Below are 18,329 nucleotides of genomic sequence, written 5' to 3'. Positions count from 1 at the left end.
TCTTTCCAATGTGTTGACTACAGAGTTGTGCAAGGAAGCTCCTGTGTATTGACATGGTATATACTTGTGTCTTTCTGAAAGAAGAGAAGCCATAACTGTACATTGTTTGCAGAGTAGCTTTCCAGAAATAACCTCTATACAAAAAACCCCAATGTAAATGTCACTAAATAACAAAGATGTATGAAAATGCCTCGTTTTACAGAAGTTATTTGTACTCAGCCTAACAAAATTGTGGCTTTACTTCTGGTAACAGACAGAATAAGTCACTCTGCCCCCTCTTCCTTTTTGCTTCAGAATTTCCTTTAGTTTTTTAATATTGTGTGGTTTTGTTGTTTTTCTTCCTAATGTCAGTAACTGGTCCTAGGTAAGAGAATATTGGGTTTCTAAACTGAATAGCAAAATACCTAGTGGTAAACCCTACTCTACTGCATCTCTGTTGTAAGAAAATTAGGTTATAGTTAATAAATTATTTCAGTGAGTGCAGTACAAATTCGAACTTGTAGATCAGTGTGCTTTTTGTCAGAGTTATTGTAAACTTAGCTATTGGTTTGAGTTTAAGCTATTTTCTTTTAAAAATTGTAAAAGTTTTCAGTTCATATTAATTCCAGACTTGGATATTGAGAATGTATTTTATGCACCTTTTTCTACTATGAATAAATTTGATGTTCTCTAAGATATCTTTTAAAGGTTATCTAAAGTTTGCATGCTTATGCTCTGAGGAACGCTATACATGCTTCTTTGTTTTGTGGATTTCCAAAGATGATTTTTTCCCCTTGCTATAAGTAGATCCAAGACAGTATCATAAATACTTCGAGTCATTCTTCATTGTATTTCAGCTTTTTATCTAAGCTGTTATTGTCAAAACTGAAATCACTGAAGAAATAGTATAGATCTAGTACACTGTAGCACAAATCTCGTACTTGGGAATGGCTCTGTACAATACCTGCAAAACTGCACTGGAGGGATTGCTGCCTTTGGTCAATTAAAATAAGGAACCTGTGTGTTAGATCTTGATTCACTGTGTGTTCCTTTTTTGGTTTGGGTGGGGGTTTTTTGTAGCAGTATATCATTAATTTATCTGTTGTCACTAAGGTTGTAGTCTCAGGCAGAAATCCTCTTCTGATTTATTAAAACTTAAATACGTTGCCAAAAGCAGTTTTAGAAAAGGTTTAGATATGGAGTCCCAAAGTTTAGTTTGACATCTGTGAACCAGCTCTGAGAAATGCTGAGTAACTCAGCCTTGTGGTGGGAACAAGCTGCGGGTGCCAAGCACCTTTGGAAGTCAAATAATTCAGATTTAAGCTTTTGAGTTTTTTGCCTTTTAAAACAGACAGGATTTTCACATTCAAATTCTGGCTTTTCTGTCTTTGTTATTAATGGATTTTAGAAAAGGCATAAAATGCATGTTTTGTTTCTGAAAAAGTACTGTACCCAAAGGGTGTTTTGTTAATAGGTAGCATGTAGTATTTAATAAAGCAAACTTGTTGCAAGTTCATGTTTATGCTGAGCTATCACTATGTGTCATGCCTAGGCTAAAGAAAGTTTTAATATTTATTTTCAGTTGTACATCAAGCCATTCTTCCCGTGACATTTTTGGTCTGCTAAGAGTGTGTGGGTTTAATCAGATGTTTCAAAAACATGCCAACTTAAGCTGGAATAATATTTAATAGAAGTTGCTTTATCTAAGGATCTCAGAAAATCAAAACCAGTATTAAGTTGATAAATACGTGCTGTAGACACACTTCCTGTGTTCCACCTGGAGATGAGATTACAGTGGCCTTCTGCTTCTGGTTTATAACAGTTGGAGTTTTTTTTAATGCTGTTTTAGTATAAAGCAAACACTGCCATATTCTGTCACTTTGAAGGTAGTCCAGGTAATCTCACATTTATCAAAAGAAATGTATGCTGTGTGTCAGGATATGCAAAAGGATATGCAAATCTTCAGCTCACTTGAAGAGATCCCAAATGTTCTCTGTATACATTAAGCCTCTGGGAATGGGATAGAGCTGAGGCAGGTTCTCCCGTATCAGTGTGCCAGGGGACTGCTTGGACTAAGTGTGGAATACTCATTTGGTTATTTAATGTGTAAGCCTCTCTCTTGTGTCTCTGAAGCAATACCAGTCTTTTTCTGGAACAAATTCTGCAACATCTTGGGTATTGGAGATTCAGGGCTTTAAAGAACACAAGAAAAAAACCTCCTGCCTAAAGCCAGCTCCACAATTAGTTGACTTTTTTTGTTTACCAGCATTCTGTTCCTTGTATTCTCTCTTTTAAACTATTACTCTCCCCTGTTGTTAAATGGGAATAACTGAGGTGTTCTAACCTACAAACAGTAATCATTGTTACCCTCCACAGCTTTGGGATTTGGTTGCTCAGTCTGAGGCTATTTTGACAGAGCAGTCATTATCTGTATGACTTTCTGTGTTTAAGACAGGTCTGCATATTAGAGGTCTTACAGATGGTCACCTGGGGTGAAGGCTGAAGAATACTTTTGCAGGGCAGTTTATATTCAGTTCTTACACCTGCTTTGTGGGAGAATGTGGATCTTCACAGATCTCAATACATTGCCTTCATCTTTGTTAATTCAACTCTGATTTATCAAAAGTAAAGTTTAAGCTCTTCACAACTAAACTTTTTGATAGAGGTAACTTTTGATAATGGAGCACTTGGGTATTCAGTATTTTAGGATACTGCCACAATATAAGCTAGAACCACTTATCAAAAATTTTTTAAAATATGGAATTATTTTAGATGAAGTTGACATCCTACCCCTGTTTCATAGAAATGATTGGTAAGGTGTGAAATTATGGTCTTGGTTACAGTAATATTTTAATCCTTGATCAACATATTTTTCTGTGGTGAATGCAGGTTTTTGCTTCACTCAATTTGAGCAAGGTCCCATTCTCAGACAAAATTTTCTCATGGGTAGGACAGTGTTCTTAAGTTCTTTCTTTCAGTTTTGTGTTGATAAACAATTTCATTTTGCATTTCCTTTGAAGTGTTTTGTTTAGGGGATTTTTGTAATGTTTTCTTGTTTGTGAGCTCTAGTATTTGGCAGAATATTCTATGAAAGCATGAGCTGGCTTGAAAGCAATTGCTTGGCAATGTTCGCATGTTGAGACCTTCTTGCAGGTGTAGAGACCTTATGTTAGTCTAAGTAACGTAAGGGACATGCTTTACTTTAAGGACAGGATGATGTCAGAATGGGTAAAAATCTGGAGAATACAGCCAGGCTAAACCTGTCTTGATATACCTCTCTTTGAATCTAGACTGCACTGCCTGCAGTTATACTTCTAACTGCATGAACTACGAACAAGAAGACAAATAAAAAGGGGGCATTTAGAAAGCCAAAGTGTATCATGAATGTGCCATACTGCAGTGTAAACTGATTTACTCCCTTGTAAGGCTTGACTGCTGTAAAACTTAGGGGAGGACTAGCATAGTAAGAGAATGGAGAAATGATATTTTTAACAATATAGCTGTTGGAAGTTTTCCTGAGCTATAGATTAAATACATGCATCTACTAGATATGCAATAGATAGAAATGTCCTTAAAACCATGGGAGTTACTTCAAGTAACATGAGGTAAGTTTAGCAAAATGGTCTGTTTTCTTCAAGAACTCTAATCTCTTATACAAAAAAATAGTGAAGAATTTTAGCAACTAGAGAATTTACTCAGATCGCTATTTTTCCTACATTTTACGTACATTTACAGCTGCTGAAAGGACCTGTAAGTTGCCTATAACGTACATCCAACTATTTACACAGTACATTTGATACACTTCTAATGTGTGAGAGTTGGAGATTGTTGGAATTTTAAAGAAATGTTGCAAAAGCAAACTTCATTTCACTTGGAGTTTGCAGAACGTGAGAAATTGTTGACAGTAGATTGACATTTTGTCCAGATCTGCCTCAGGTTTTGTTCACATATCATGCTAGACTGCACAATGCCGCCAAAAGTTCGTTACAGTCTTAGATTCATTCCAGTCACACTTGGTGACATGGTTGGATAAACTCTACTACTTGTATATGTGGTTTTGACAACTGTTTGGAAAAGGCATGGTTTTGTTGTATGGAATCTTAAGTTAGATTCCTAACATAAAATGGGGCACTTGGTCCATTTAGTATGTTACGCTGGCACCAACGTTTTGTCAAGTCTAGTGTCAAAGAACTTTCTCTGTTTGTTAAAAGCCTGTGAAATCTGGAAGCTAAAAAACAACTGATTTATAGGTTAGTACATATGCAAAACCAAAACCCTTCTGTTTTCTTTTGCTTTTCTGAGTTGGAGACGCATTTGAGAATGCAAATGTATGTGCTTCAGCTACTCTTAACTTCAGGTGAAGAAGCCACTTGCCTGTGTCACTCAACCATTTTTGTGTGAAGCAGGAAGAATGCTCTGCTTGCTAATTCTCCAGTTTTGTACATCATGCAGGCTTCCTTTGCGTAAGGAAGCTAGCATTTTCTTCAGTACGGGGTGCAAAAGGCATTCCCTTTCAGTTTCTAGAGGTAACCTTGTAAGACCAGCTCGTTTTGGTTTTTTTTTTAATTAAAAGTAGTTGGATACATTACAAGTCAGCACCGAAGTTCTTACTGTTGGAGCTTGCTCAGTCTGATCTTCTGGCTGGAAAACTGTCTTCATTGGTTCAGGAAATTCCCAAGCCTAGGAGAGTGTCCTCGGCACCTGACTTTGTATGCTTTCAACATTACACTCTGCCTTCTAGGCATCTGTTATTCACCCCTGTCTGATAGGATACTGTATGACAGGATACTGATTTAACCCTTGTGACACTTCTGATATGTTGTGTGACAACTGGTTTTGCAATTGTTTCCGCAGTTGCCAGAGATGCTAAATGAAAAAAATACATGGGGGAAAACATATGTCACATTCTCAAAATTCATGAGGAATTTACCAGAACTGAATATTGAGTATATTTACCTATATTCCCAGCATTTCAAAATGTAACTGGGAAGCTTTTGGTTGACTTCATTTCTCTCTCCAGTCTCATTAGAAAGAATTAAGAGATGGAAGATGAAGAATGTATCTGCTGAATTTATATATTTTGCTTTTCAGTAGAAGATTTGTATCAGTTTTCATAAATCAAGTGAGCATTTTACAGAGGTGTTTAAACAATATGCAGTAAGAAAAAAAATTAATTGTGCTTTTAAAAGGGCATTTTCTCAATTTATGTTTGCTTCACAATGAGTAGCTACTTATTTTTGCAAGTCAGTTTTGGGCCAATAACGCAAGGACTCATCTCCCCAAAATTTGCAGGAGCTGATTTCCATTGTTAAAAGAACCCTTTGATCCCTGGAACAGCAATGAATTCCATTACAAGGACATGCTTACAATACACTTCAGGTACTAACTCAGACTTTGGAAAGAGTGGAGTTGTAGCAGTAAAGAACATGAACAGAGGTTTCTTTACCCATTTGACCAAGCACCTCACTCTTGTTAATTAGCATCTTCTCATCTAGGTTATGGTATCAGGTTTTTTATCAGTGTAGGTGGACCTAGCATTATGCAGGGACAAAGGATCAGGAGCAAAATCTTACATGCTTTGATAGTTCGTTTTGCCTGAAGGTCTGTGTCTATACCATCTTCTCACAAAGAAAAGTGCTAGCTGTTGACTGCTCTGGGAAATTCTGCTCTAAAATTGGCATCAGCTACAACCATACGTGTGCAGATCATTGTGGTTTGATAATCTGCAGCTTGGAGAGCGTCCCTCATGAGATTATTGCTTGGGATGTAGGTTCATTAGAGGTGTCTGGTGCACTCTGCCCTACCTGGATTTTACCATGTCTGATGGCAGAAAAAATGGGTGAGGTTTGTGAGGTCCTATTTCTGTATATTTGGCTAACATCACACTTAAAGAATATAAGGAACGCTGTATCTCAGCCAAGTGTAATATCAGACTCATTGTTTCAAAATCAGAATGATCAGCAAAGGAGCAAAGTAAAACAACGTCCTATCAGAATTCCTTTTTAGTGCCTTCTCCCTTTATTACCTATAATTATACTGTAGTAATTTAGTCTGCAATATGAAATTAGTGAGCTGTGTTGTTGGTCATGGTCATGGCTGTTTCCCTACCAGTTTGTTTTTATAGGCTTGAGCCTATCAAACAGATGGATTGTCCCTTCTTTTCAGAACTGCAAAAGCATGAAGGTCCTAAAGATTTTATTTGAGAACTACCTTTCTGGCATGAGCTGACTTGTGCTTCACTATTGCCTGTTCATTCAAGATCATTTTCTTGGTTTTGTGATGTTTCACACATGATGCGTCATAGGTGCCACTGAAGTGAACTTCTGATCTTCAGTTTTCAGTACATAACTGTTTCTCTTTAGAGACCACAGATAATACACTAGTAATGTCATTTGCTCACATGTAATACAGTGATTAAAATCTATTCATCTCTCTCTTCCTGCTATTGTAGTTGGAAGGAACTGTTCAGTTTGATTCTAGTTTTTGCTGTTGAACTCCTCATATGAAGAGTGGTTGGAGTGCTTTGTTACATGCTAGGAGGATGATTTCCCCTTCTTGACAAGCTGCTGAATGTGCTGTGGGGAAGAGAAGTGTCCGAAAACTGCACTGTGGCAAGCAAAAGAGTTACACTAAGGCTCTGGGAGCATGTCTTCCACTAAGGAGAGTGAAAAATTGTAGTGAGAACTAGGGAACAAACAGCTGATCCTCAGGCTGAAAGAGCTTTCTTCAGTGGTGGAGGAGACTGACTGACTGTTTTATTTCTTCCCTTTTAAAAAAAGAAATTGGTGTTGGAAGAATCAGAGTACTGGTTTAAGGCTTGACCACTTTGTCTAAACAAGGAATTTGCTGCAAAAGTGTTGACTGGTATAAAAGCTTCTGCCTTTCATAGTTACCAAGCAGATAAAATACTCAAGGCCATCTGTAGTGATGTCAGTGAAAGAGTGTTTGAAGCAGTGGGTTCTGAATTCAGTAGGTGCTGGGTAACTCCCTATCAGCAGGCACTTTTCTCGGTTGTGGATTTGCATGTTTGTTATTATACTGGGATTTTTGGTGGGGGTGGGGGTAGAGGTGAGGAAGTTTGGAGGGCTGGCTCTCATTTGCATTCCTCTGGTCTGGTAAGCTTTGTCCTAGCAAAAGAAAAACAGGTGCATAGGTTTACTGTTTAATTCCATTGATCAACAGTGTAGCAGTTACAGTAGTTAATGCAAAATGTCACAGCTGATAAACTGTTTCCCTTTCTGACATCCCCATGTATACTAGCAAGAGATAAAAATATTTTCTGTTAGGGCTTAACCCAGATGTTTGGTTTTGTACAGGTTTTAAAAGGTGAGAGAAATTGTGATCTTTGTTACTGGTGAAGTTAGAGGAGTCAAAATGAGATTTTTTGACAGTGAAAGAAGGATCGAGAACAAGTGTTTGCTGTTGGAGACATGAAATTAGGTGACATGAAATTTGGCAAGCAAAGCAAAGAGTTTTACAGTGGCAGAATGCAGATATATTTTTCTGTTAGTGATGATGTCCTTTATTGATGGTTAATAATTGTGTCTTTGATTTGTCTTAGCATCTGCTTCTTTAGCCCATGTTTCATGCGTAGGAGGTTCTGTAACCACAATCACTTTGTAAATTATGGCATAGTTTGTTTATTGTCACTAAATTCTCCTTTCAATGGAGCCTTTAATTTACAGCAAAGTTATGTTGCTTCATCTCTTGAGATATACTCCACACCCCCTCTCAGTTGAAAAACTGAGACTGCAATAGCACATATTAATTTGGTCTGTTAAGGTTAATTGAGGATGGCAGAACAGCTGCCTTTTTCTGGTCAGCATCACTGCAGGTACTACAGGTCGTAATTTTTATCAGTAGTTTTGGTGTCCTTGCAGTGCTTGGAGCAAGTGACATGGGGGAGAGTGCTGGATGGAGTACATGTAACCTGAAAGTTAAGAGTTAACTGTTTTAAATTCCAGAATTCCAAATGCAGCACTTTGTAATCTGCACGCTCTATTAGTGCTTTGGTGCTGATACTTAACATGTATGTGTTAAAAGGCATGAAAAAAATTCTGAAGAGACAGTAAAGTCTGAAAAATAATTGCTGGAACTGGAGCATCTATTGTCACCTCAGCTGTTGTAAGCAAAAAGAAACAAGCCAAAAGTTTGTGTTGAATAAATTTGTTAGCATGTCTTGTTACTGAAAAGTTGTGCAGTTGTTTGACTGTGTAACCTCCATGTTTTAGGTTCCTAAATTCTAGAATTTGTCTCAAGCCTTTATTTTTTTACCTAAGGTATCAATTCAAACAAAATATAGAAATAAAATTGTTGTTGCTGTACATGTCTGCATACTTAATTCTGTAGACAGTATTCTAAAATATAATACCAGAAAAATTCTGGGTTCTGGGTAAGCCTACTTACAGTATATCATAGAAAAAATGGGCATTTAGACTTTTGTCTAGGGTGTGTTCTGTTTATTTTCAGTTGCTGTGTGCACCCTGTCTTAAGATAATTATTTAGAGGTTCTAGCATAGGAATAGAAAACTTTGCTTCTTTTCATTCTGAAGTAAAAACCTCACAATGGAATGAGCATGATGCAACATTAGGTAAACTTTCAGGAAAAGTAAGCAATAAAATAATGGAAGATATGTTAACTAAGTAATTCTTCTAGGTCCAAGTTATATACATTACTTGAAAAAAGCATTAAATGCAAAGCTGTTGTCAGTGTTCATCACTTCTATGCTCCTATCTGGTGTAATGGGAAAAAGTCCAATGCTCTATTGTCTAGATTTCTAACACTTCGAAAATATTTTCTCTCTCTATTTTGACAGGCCAGTTGGAATGCCAAAAATGGAAAAAGTTTACCTACATAACCCTAGCTCAGAAGAAACAATTACATTAGTATCAATATCTGCTACAACATCACATTTTCATGCATCGTTTTTCCAAAATAGGGTAAGTTTTTTTGCTTTCTCAAAATGAGCTTTTCTTCCCCCTCTCCAATCTGAATGGAAGCTTCTTTAGAAGAGTGACTTACTGCATTAATTACACACCTAGAAGTATTAAGATACTGCAGCTCTTCATCTCAGAGCAAATCTGAGCTGAGCACAGAAACACAAGGAGTTCTGACCGCGTTGGAAATGTATATTGTAATTGATGGTTTAACGGCAGATCTCCTTTGTTGCTGAAGTGAGTACATTTCCTTAGAGCAGTTACAGAAACAAACTGTTCCTATATTTTTTCTGAATATTCCAAGTCACATGAAATTGTGTTAGTGTGCAGTAGTCGCTCCAATGTACTTAGAGCTGTAAGTAATTGTGTTACAGGAACTCGCACATTCGAAAGCATGGTGTCGGCGGTTGGTTAACTCCTAACCTGCTGTCAGATAGAGCCCTTGAGTTTCACTTTTCTCTGCAAGGCCTGTGGCCTAACAAGAGCCATTAAATGTGAAAAAAATCAGAAAACCTGTCCATAATAAGCAACCTGTGGCATTTATGGAAGTCTTGTAGCAATTGCATTTCTCCAGTGACCTTTGAACTATCAGTCTAAAATATTTTTGTGATAAGCTGAACTCTAAATTCAGAATTCAGTGCAAAAATTCAAGTAAATATGATTCTGTACTAGATAATAGTTTTAAATTAATGCTATTTTTATTGGTTTGTACACATTTCATTTGTCTGAAAGTTCTACTTTTCTCTTTTCAAATCTTCAGTTGACTGTCTAACTTCAGTATTCCATAAAGAACGTGTGAGAATCTTCTGTAGCACAAAAACTTTAATTCATCTGCATGATGCAATTTATTCAGTAAACAGTTTTGCTTATCCTTCTGCTTGCTTGCTTTTATTTTATTTTTTCCAGAAAATTCTTCCAGGAGGGAATACGTCCTTTGATGTAGTTTTCCTCGCAAGAGTAGTGGGAAATGTAGAGAACACTTTATTTATTAACACTTCTAATCATGGGGTATTTACTTATCAGGTAAGGGAATTACACTCTTTCCAGAAAAGTGAATTGTGAATCAGCCAAAGCAGTATCTATTATGGGATGCTTAACCATCCAAGGATATTTGCACAATGTTGGTGGGTTGTTGGCTTGTTTCTTTTCTTTTTTTCCATCAACCCAGCTGAAGAAGTTTCCATCCCTGCTGTTTGTTGTAACATGGGTACACCATTGTAAAGATCTGTAGGGCAGTACTGTAAGCCAGATCAATGGAATTAATTTAAATTCTCCCAATACCTTTTCTTGTGTGTGTTATTTTACTGGCTCATTGTAGTGATCTAGCTCATCCTTTAGCTCTTGACTTATCTGATCCAGTGGCAAAACAATGTTATTTATTAAGCTGGCAAAAAATTACTCACTGGAGATTCAGAAAGATAATTCAGACAGATGAGAGAGACTGAAAAGTGAAAAATGAGAGAAATCCTCTTGTTGAAAGAATATGACTCTTACCATGACAGTGTTTTGAAAACAACAGCAAAAATGCTTCCCAATATGAATAGTTTCATAATTATATGATTAAAGGAACATATCATATTTCATTAACCTTTAGCTGGTATCTAGTATTCCAGAGTGTCAGAAAAAAGGGTGGGTTTTTGATTTCCTGTTTTTCAGTATACATGTAAGTAAATAGTAGAAATAGCCTTTAGAGGAATATAGCCTAAATAGAGGAATAGCCTTTAGCTGCAAACTAAACCAGTTTCTTTATTTCAGAGCTTTAGTATGATACTGGTTTTAAAGGTTTGGTTACATTTTATACTATACATACATACTATACATACATACATTTATACTATACTATACATACTATACTATACATACATATACTATACATTTTATACTATAAAATTTATCCAAAAGAGTTTTTGATGGATTGCTAAAATGGGTATGCATGTTAGGCTCTGCAACAATTGCAAACAGCTACTTAAGTTTGTGTTTCTTTCTCTGAACCAGGTGTTTGGCATTGGAGTTCCGAACCCCTATCGATTGCGCCCATTTATTGGGGCACGAGTTCCTGTAAATAGCAGTTTCTCTCCTATAATAAATATACATAACCCTCACAGTGAACCTTTGCAGGTGAGCCTAAGAGAAAAATCATTAAATGCTCATTTATGGTATTAAACTGAAATTTTGTTTATTTTGGTACTTCTTAAAATTCTGTTTGAACTTTAGAGCTATTTGAGATCATGTCTTTCATAAGATTTTTTTTCTGCTCAGATGCAAATCAGTTCTCGACATTGTAGATTATAGTCGCAGATCTCTTCATTTCCAAAACTGAGGTTAAATTTCAGTTTTTAAATGGTTGTAATTTCTGAAAAATAAAGATTTAAACTTCACTGATAATTAGGAAGAATACTGAAGCAAACAGAGCTAAACAGATCTTTTAATCCAGTGATGCCTCTTGGCTTCATTCTGTCTAGTTTGCACAGCATTAGGTGTTGTTTCAGTATACGCCAATATGTAATGCTGGGAAACATTCTTTTGTTCAGGCAGGATTGATGTCTTTACCTAACCAAATGCTGATTCTGTTAAGTGATTCACAAACTGTAAAATGCTCTAGAAAGCACATAAAATGTAGCACTAGCAAATGGCTATATCAGCATTAAAGTGAATTTGTAAGATATTCCAGTGGTCAAATAGTCATTAAGCTATGCCATTGCACATGATAATACCTGATAACTAAGCAGATTCCCTTTAAGCCTGAGTGCTAACCGTTTCCTATTATCCACCTCAGGTGGTAGAAATGTATTCCAGTGGAGGTGATCTCCATTTAGAGCTTCCAACAGGTCAGCAGGGAGGTACAAGAAAGCTATGGGTGAGTAGTTGTGTCTTGCAGCACTTACTGTACTTATTGGGAGTTTTTATTTTGATATGAGCTTAGGCTTTGGCTTTTTTTTACTAGGTTTGACTCCTGTCATGTAATCATTAAAATACCCCATAAAAATGGAAACAATAACAGGGTCTGTTAATGTTGTGGTAGTAGGAGTTGAATGAAAGGTTTAATTACGATAAGCCATATGTGTAGAGCTGTGCTGTTTTGAAATGCAAAGAACAAAATGATTCCCATTAGAATGAATTACACCTACCTGAGCTTTCAGTCCTGGAGGCCTGTGAGCTGGATCTAACCCACAGAAAAAGTATACATGGTTTTTTTGTGTTGGCTTTTTTGTTGGTGGTGGGGTTTTTTTAACTTAGAAAGTCCTTCCTGCAAATTACTGTAAATGCACACATGGGTTGAAAATGAAGCTGAACAAATTTAGGGAAGAAAAATATATCACGGACTACTAAATAAAACAGCAGTGTGTCTAGCTGAAGTAAATCCCTAGATCATGAGTTGAGAGTGGCTGGAAACTGTTCTGGAAAATATTCCTACATGCATGCCCTGCAGCTACTCCCTACTCATGTCTGCTGCTAGAGACAAGGTAGTGGAATGGATGGACCCATGGTCTGGCTCATGAAATCTGATTTGAAGTAACACACACTGATATCTTTAAGTGAAATAAAATTTAGAATAATCCCGAAGGTATGGTTTTTGGCTCCATGCTGTATGTCACATTGTTGATAATGTCCAGCTAGATACAAAACTTATTTTCCTTTTCAGTTAGAATGATTTGATTTTGTGATGACTGGTTTTTGGTCTGGGAGAGACTTCAGAGCCATTGAGCCCTAAGCTTGTCTCTTGCTCAGGTGTGTCATTACAGTCATGTGACAGTTATATTTGTTTTAAGAGGGTATTTCCAAGGCAAAGTAAGTCAGCATATTTCCAAGTGAGTTACAAAGGACAATCACAATACCTAATTCTTGTCTTTTCTGGAGAAAGTCCATTAGAATGGCAGTATTTTAGTTTTAGGTACAAAAGTTGCAAGGAAATAAGTATTAACACTGATCACAACTTTTTAAAAAATACAGTGGAAACAGATGCTGAGGGTTAGATGTTCACGTGAAAATGGATTTTAAAGCATAAATGTCCTAATGTTTTGACACTGTTTTAGTCAATTTGCATTGCTTCTATAGATAGCCCCTTACTAGCTGTCAGGAGAACTCAAGGGAGATGTTTTTCAGAGCATGTCGCTTTTCAGCTTCTCTCAGCCAGGTTGCCAGTTAAAGCCATGAGGTCTTGCATGTGAAAGCTTCCAGTGTCTTGAAAGGAATAATCCTCTTGTTTCTTATATCCATCCATTTTCATACCCATTGTTATGCATTTTCATATAACTGTTGGTATTTCAAAACAATAAGACAACTTGAAGAAATCAAACCAGTAGGAGGAAACACACAGGTACATCATTATATTGGTTATGTCAAGAGCTGCACTGCAGTTAGAAAAAGCTTCGGAGTAGAAGAAAATATTTGAAATATGGTGATGATACTTTGACATATGGATATGCGTAATTGTATAAAATTGTTGTGATGGCAAATGCTTGAATGATTGGATGAAGCAGTCTTCATATGCAGGAGTATTTTTGTAATCACTCTTCAAAGTTACTTCAGGGATCTGACTGACTTTGGATCCCTAGTTACACATATGGAAGAGTCAGATCACATCCTTTGAAACATTAATAAATGGATGCATTATGTTGGGTCTGTGAATAAATGTGAAAACAGAACTTGAAATCTTCTTACTTTGATAATCAACAGTTTTCAAAGAATACATCTGCAGTCATTGTGCCTTAGAAAATTTCAAATCAAGTTTTTCGTTTTCTAGTTAAAAACAAAAATCAAACAGCCAACCAAAACTCCAATCCTCAGACCTTCTGTAGTATGGCAGGGAAGACAATCCAATGTTAGTATTTCAGCTGTGGTGCTGAAGTTAGTCTTGTGCTGCAGCTGTGTCCAGCTAATACAGAAAGAGTTGTCTTTCAAACCCTGAATGCCAATTAGAACTGATAGGTGTGGTACAGAAAATAAAATATATTTTTACTTTTTCCTGTAAATTACATGGTGACTCATAAACCTGGAGCTCCACAAGCTTCTGGCTACACGGAGTTGTGCACTATTTTAGTTCGTGTTTAGCCCTGAAACTATATGGCTTGTGTCTCCTTTGGAGAAAAAACAGTTAGAATATGCAAAGTCAATATTTGATGTTACTGTCAACATTTTTTCTGAATATCTTTTGTTTAGCCAGATTCTGTTAATTTAGTCTGTGTTTTTACCACAAATTTTATATATTAAACTTAGAATCGTAGAATTGTTAACTTAATCAAATGAGACACAAAAGTTCTCTTGCATATACCTATTTTTAATCAGTGTCATATTAGATGATTACAACTATCCTTTATGAATTTAATGGTAATTTTAGTTCTATGAAGCCTGTCTCTTCCTGCTATTGTAGCTTATTCTCTTAACACAGTTATACTCAATGCTTCTATTGTAATTATTTGGTGTGACAGCTTTTTTTGTAATTACTGTGGTCTCATAGATATGCTTTGATTATTTATCAGGAAATACCTCCCTATGAAACAAAAGGAGTGATGAGAGCCAGCTTTTCTTCAAGAGAAGCAGATAATCATACAGCCTTCATTAGAATAAAAACAAATGCCTCAGACAACACAGAATTTATTATTCTCCCTGTTGAAGTAGAAGTTACAACAGGTTTGTGAAAGAGTGGTTGGGGTTTTGTTGATTTTTGGGGTTTTTTAGTGTTTTGGTTGGGTTTTTTTTCAGTTATTCAAATTAATTCTTAGTATAATAAGAACATTGTAACTTTTTCTTTTTTCTTTTTTTTTTAAGCACCAGGAATCTATTCATCAACAGAAATGCTAGATTTTGGTACACTAAGAACACAAGGTAAACCATTCTTCAGTTCTCAAAGTATTTATCAGGAATAGGGTGGGGAGGGGAAAGCCCAGTTACCTTTGTACTGTTCAGGGTTGCTTGTGGAATGATGCTTTTAAAAAGACAGATAACAGCAGCAGGTTACAACAGTGCACAGATGCGAGAGTACCTGGGGTGTGTACAAGCAAGCAGTAGTTTACACACCAGTGTATAAGTCCAATAGTAACATTAGTGTTACACAGTTGCACATGGCATAGTCTGAAAAGCATTTCAGTTCACTTAGTTTGTGAACTTGTTTTGAAAGATTGCTTCACATCTGGGTAAGTTTTAATGATTTTCGGACACAGCGAAAAGTGAAGATGTGCAAACTTGATCAAATGTTTTATGATAGGATCTTTTTTTAATTGCCACTTATACATTTGTGCTTAACATTTTATGCTTGTATTAATATTGTTTAGTGATAAAAATATATATATCAGAAAGTAGTAAAACTGGAGGTATTTTTTTGAAACTGAAGAGGGATTTATTGCTGAAGAAAAATGGTATATTTTTTTCAACCAAAAAAAGATAGCTTCTGAAGAACTTTTCCTTGCAACTTCCTTAACATGTAAAGATTTTCAAGAGTAATTTCTTCTGAACATGGGTGCACCTGACAAAGTCATTCATTGTGGTATTTTTAGTCTGTTCACTTCTTCATGTGTAGAAATATGAATGGTAAGCTGAAGCATGTAATACATACTAATACACAAAATTGCAGTTTGTGTCAGATTCTTCGGACTACCTATTTTGACTGTTCTGTCATGTTAGTATAACTTTTTAACACAGAACAGTGGAGTTACAGAAGAAGCCAGCTAGTATAAATTACTTTGTATAAGATTCACATGTTAAAGTAGCCTAATAGACAGGTGTGTTTTTTGTTCTTTAACAGATCTGCCAAAAATTTTAAATCTGCATTTATTAAATTCAGGAACAAAAGATGTGCCAATTACAGTAAGTGTTATTTTCTTTCAATTTGAAACTTTCTACTTAGATTTACTTTTTCTCATAAAAATTGATCATTCACAGGTTCACCATATAGTGTTCAGAATTAGAAGTTAGGTTATGTGTGACTGAAAATATAACTTAATAGTAGAGCAAGTCATTTTTATGCGTGGTAAAATTAATTTGCTTCATAGCCTCCTTTGAATGCTCTGAACAGCATTTTTAGGCCGCAATATCTGAACCTTTGGAAACTTTTATATTTGAGAACTGTAATTCATTTTCAGTGAGTGGGAGAGGAATACAGAGTCTGTGAGATTCTTTGTCCTCATCATACACACATCCCATTTACACATCAGTGTAAAAAGCAGTTGCCCAACATAATTTTTTGAGATAAGCAAATAGTAGCTTTCAGGAGCTGACTGTAAACTGACCCTTGTTTTCTTGAGCTTATCTTCTTTGTTGCTTGAAATATGAAAAGAACCCAAACACTCTAGGGCCCTTAGCAGTAAGACCACTGCTGCTGAATGTGAAGTGCAGCCAGCTTCAGAATTCTAGCATTTGGATTTTCTACTTTCCGTTTTTATTACAGAATTTTGGCTCTAGTCTGGTAGTCGCCCTTGTTCATTCATACCTTTTCCTGTGTGATTTTTCTCATTGCCCACTATTTTTCTCACTTCTTCCTTCTCCCCTTCCTGTCTTCCTTCTTTTCCAGATTTAGTTGTGTAGCTAGCTATACCTTGTCCCAGTGCACTTCAAAAAGTGTTGAAGTGTTGAAAAGAAGCCAGAGGAGCCAGAAGAATGACTGAAGGATTGGCAAAGGTTCCTTACTGAGATCTTGGAGAGCAGTTCTGTGTTTATAAAGCTTGAAGCTGTAACTATGAGGAACAGTGTTTTAGTAGCAGAGATCTGCAAAACTTTAGGATACTGGAAACTGAGGCTAGATGAATTTAAAGTAGAAACAGGACACATTTTTAGTGATGAAGATAAGTTTTCACAGTGACAATAGTCCATTGCAGTGCTTGCTAAGCTGTTATTCACTAATGATTTTCAAGTCAAGAGAAACTTACAGTATAGTGCAAGAAGATTTTAATTCATTGAGGTCCTAATGCTTATTGCATTAATGAGGTCAGGTGATCCTATAGGAATCATGGCTTTGTAAGTTATAGCACAACTTCTGTAGAGGGCTTTGAAAACCAAAAAGACCTGTATATGATTTTTGCATTGAAAGGGTTGGTAAAGTCATTAAATTATTTTCCAGCTATATTTGCATGCTTGTCTTCTTGGATTTGACAGTTTTTTCTTTTTTTTTAATTTATTTTTTAAAGTGTGTAGTATACTTGCTGAGTACAATGCAGATAACCATATTTTCAGACCATCAGTATCACTTCTAATACCTGGTAGTGTAGAGCCTAACTCATACTCCTCCATTTAAAAAAAACCCCAAGCCTATCCATTTTTTAAAAAAATCTGTGGTCTTCAGACTGTGGGCTATAAACCATAAATATTGATCTAATGGAAGGCTGTCACTTGATAACCATTATACACATCATGACAAAGCTTTTCCAGATAAATTATTTTTTGTGTATCAAAGTAGTTGATTTGGTATTTTTAAAGCCTTTGGGAGTCACTTTTGCAATGAAAAAGCTACCACACAGGTTCAGACATGATGTGTTTTTCAGTGTATCACATGGCACATCAAGTCAGTTGTTCTTTTCATTGAGGGACTCTGTGAATTTCTGCTGCTGTACCAATTAAGGAATTTAAAAGTGATAAGCAAGAGTAAAAAAATTTTGGAGGGAACTTGGTGAATAGCTTACTTCTAGGAAAGCTTGACAAATAGACTTCTGACCCTTGAGAGCTAGGGTTTAAAAGTAGTGAGACAGAGCTGTGTGACAAATTTCATCTTAATGTCAGAAGAAAAGGCCAAGGCTATATTTAGCATATGTTTAAGCTGGGTACTGGAGGAACTAAATATCTTCAGGTCATCAGTGTGTGAGAGACCACTAATACTGTTGCCAGAGTTGTAGCTGTTCTGCCTTCAAGTACTTAGTCATGCTCTGGTCCAACAAATTGGTTGCGGAAAATAAGAGCAAGTCACTTTCTTTTTTGAGTTTTTAAACTCCTTGTAATATTGCCCTCATTTTGTAGGGTTTGTTCCATTATTAAGGAGGGTAATGCTTATTTCGTGACTGGATGAACTAGTTATGCTGCAACAATTAAGCCATTCTGTCAAAAATCTGGTAAACGTAGATTGTTGAACACTTTCGTTTATTCCTTCTCTATAATGAAAATTTTGTGTTTCCTTAAGGCACTTTGGGCCTATTTGACTGCCAAAAGAAAAGGGACACTTCAAAACTTGAGGTCCTGACCGTATTTGATGCATGAAGAACCAGGAACTTCAGAACAGCCTTAGTGAAGCTGAATTGTATCAGTTCGAAAACAAGTGTGTTGTATAAGGAAGTATTTAGTTCTGTCCCAACTTTAGAATAGGGGTTAATTTCTCGTAGCAATCTGCAAGAAATAGTTTACTTCTGTGTTACATTTTCATCCACACGTTTGAATACATGTGTCTTGAAATTATCAAAGATTACAATTTAGTAGTAGTTTATTCCATGGCT

At 36.1% G+C, this 18,329-nt stretch overlaps 1 protein-coding gene across 1 annotated transcript in view; it reads left to right on the top strand.

Moving 5' to 3' along the window:
• The window catches only part of TMEM131 (transmembrane protein 131), a 94,561-nt gene that overhangs the window by 39,100 nt on the left and 37,132 nt on the right, over positions 1-18,329 (top strand). The window contains exons 5-11 of the mRNA XM_069006087.1: positions 8,796-8,919; positions 9,823-9,939; positions 10,912-11,034; positions 11,693-11,773; positions 14,397-14,547; positions 14,686-14,742; positions 15,659-15,720. Of these exons, the coding sequence (XP_068862188.1) occupies positions 8,796-8,919; positions 9,823-9,939; positions 10,912-11,034; positions 11,693-11,773; positions 14,397-14,547; positions 14,686-14,742; positions 15,659-15,720 (715 nt within the window). The remainder of the gene's footprint in view (positions 1-8,795; positions 8,920-9,822; positions 9,940-10,911; positions 11,035-11,692; positions 11,774-14,396; positions 14,548-14,685; positions 14,743-15,658; positions 15,721-18,329) is intronic.

This window comes from Aphelocoma coerulescens, chromosome 1 (genome assembly GCF_041296385.1).
Source record: "Aphelocoma coerulescens isolate FSJ_1873_10779 chromosome 1, UR_Acoe_1.0, whole genome shotgun sequence".
NCBI classification, from domain to species: domain Eukaryota; kingdom Metazoa; phylum Chordata; class Aves; order Passeriformes; family Corvidae; genus Aphelocoma; species Aphelocoma coerulescens.
This window is presented reverse-complemented; position numbering and strand designations above follow the sequence as displayed.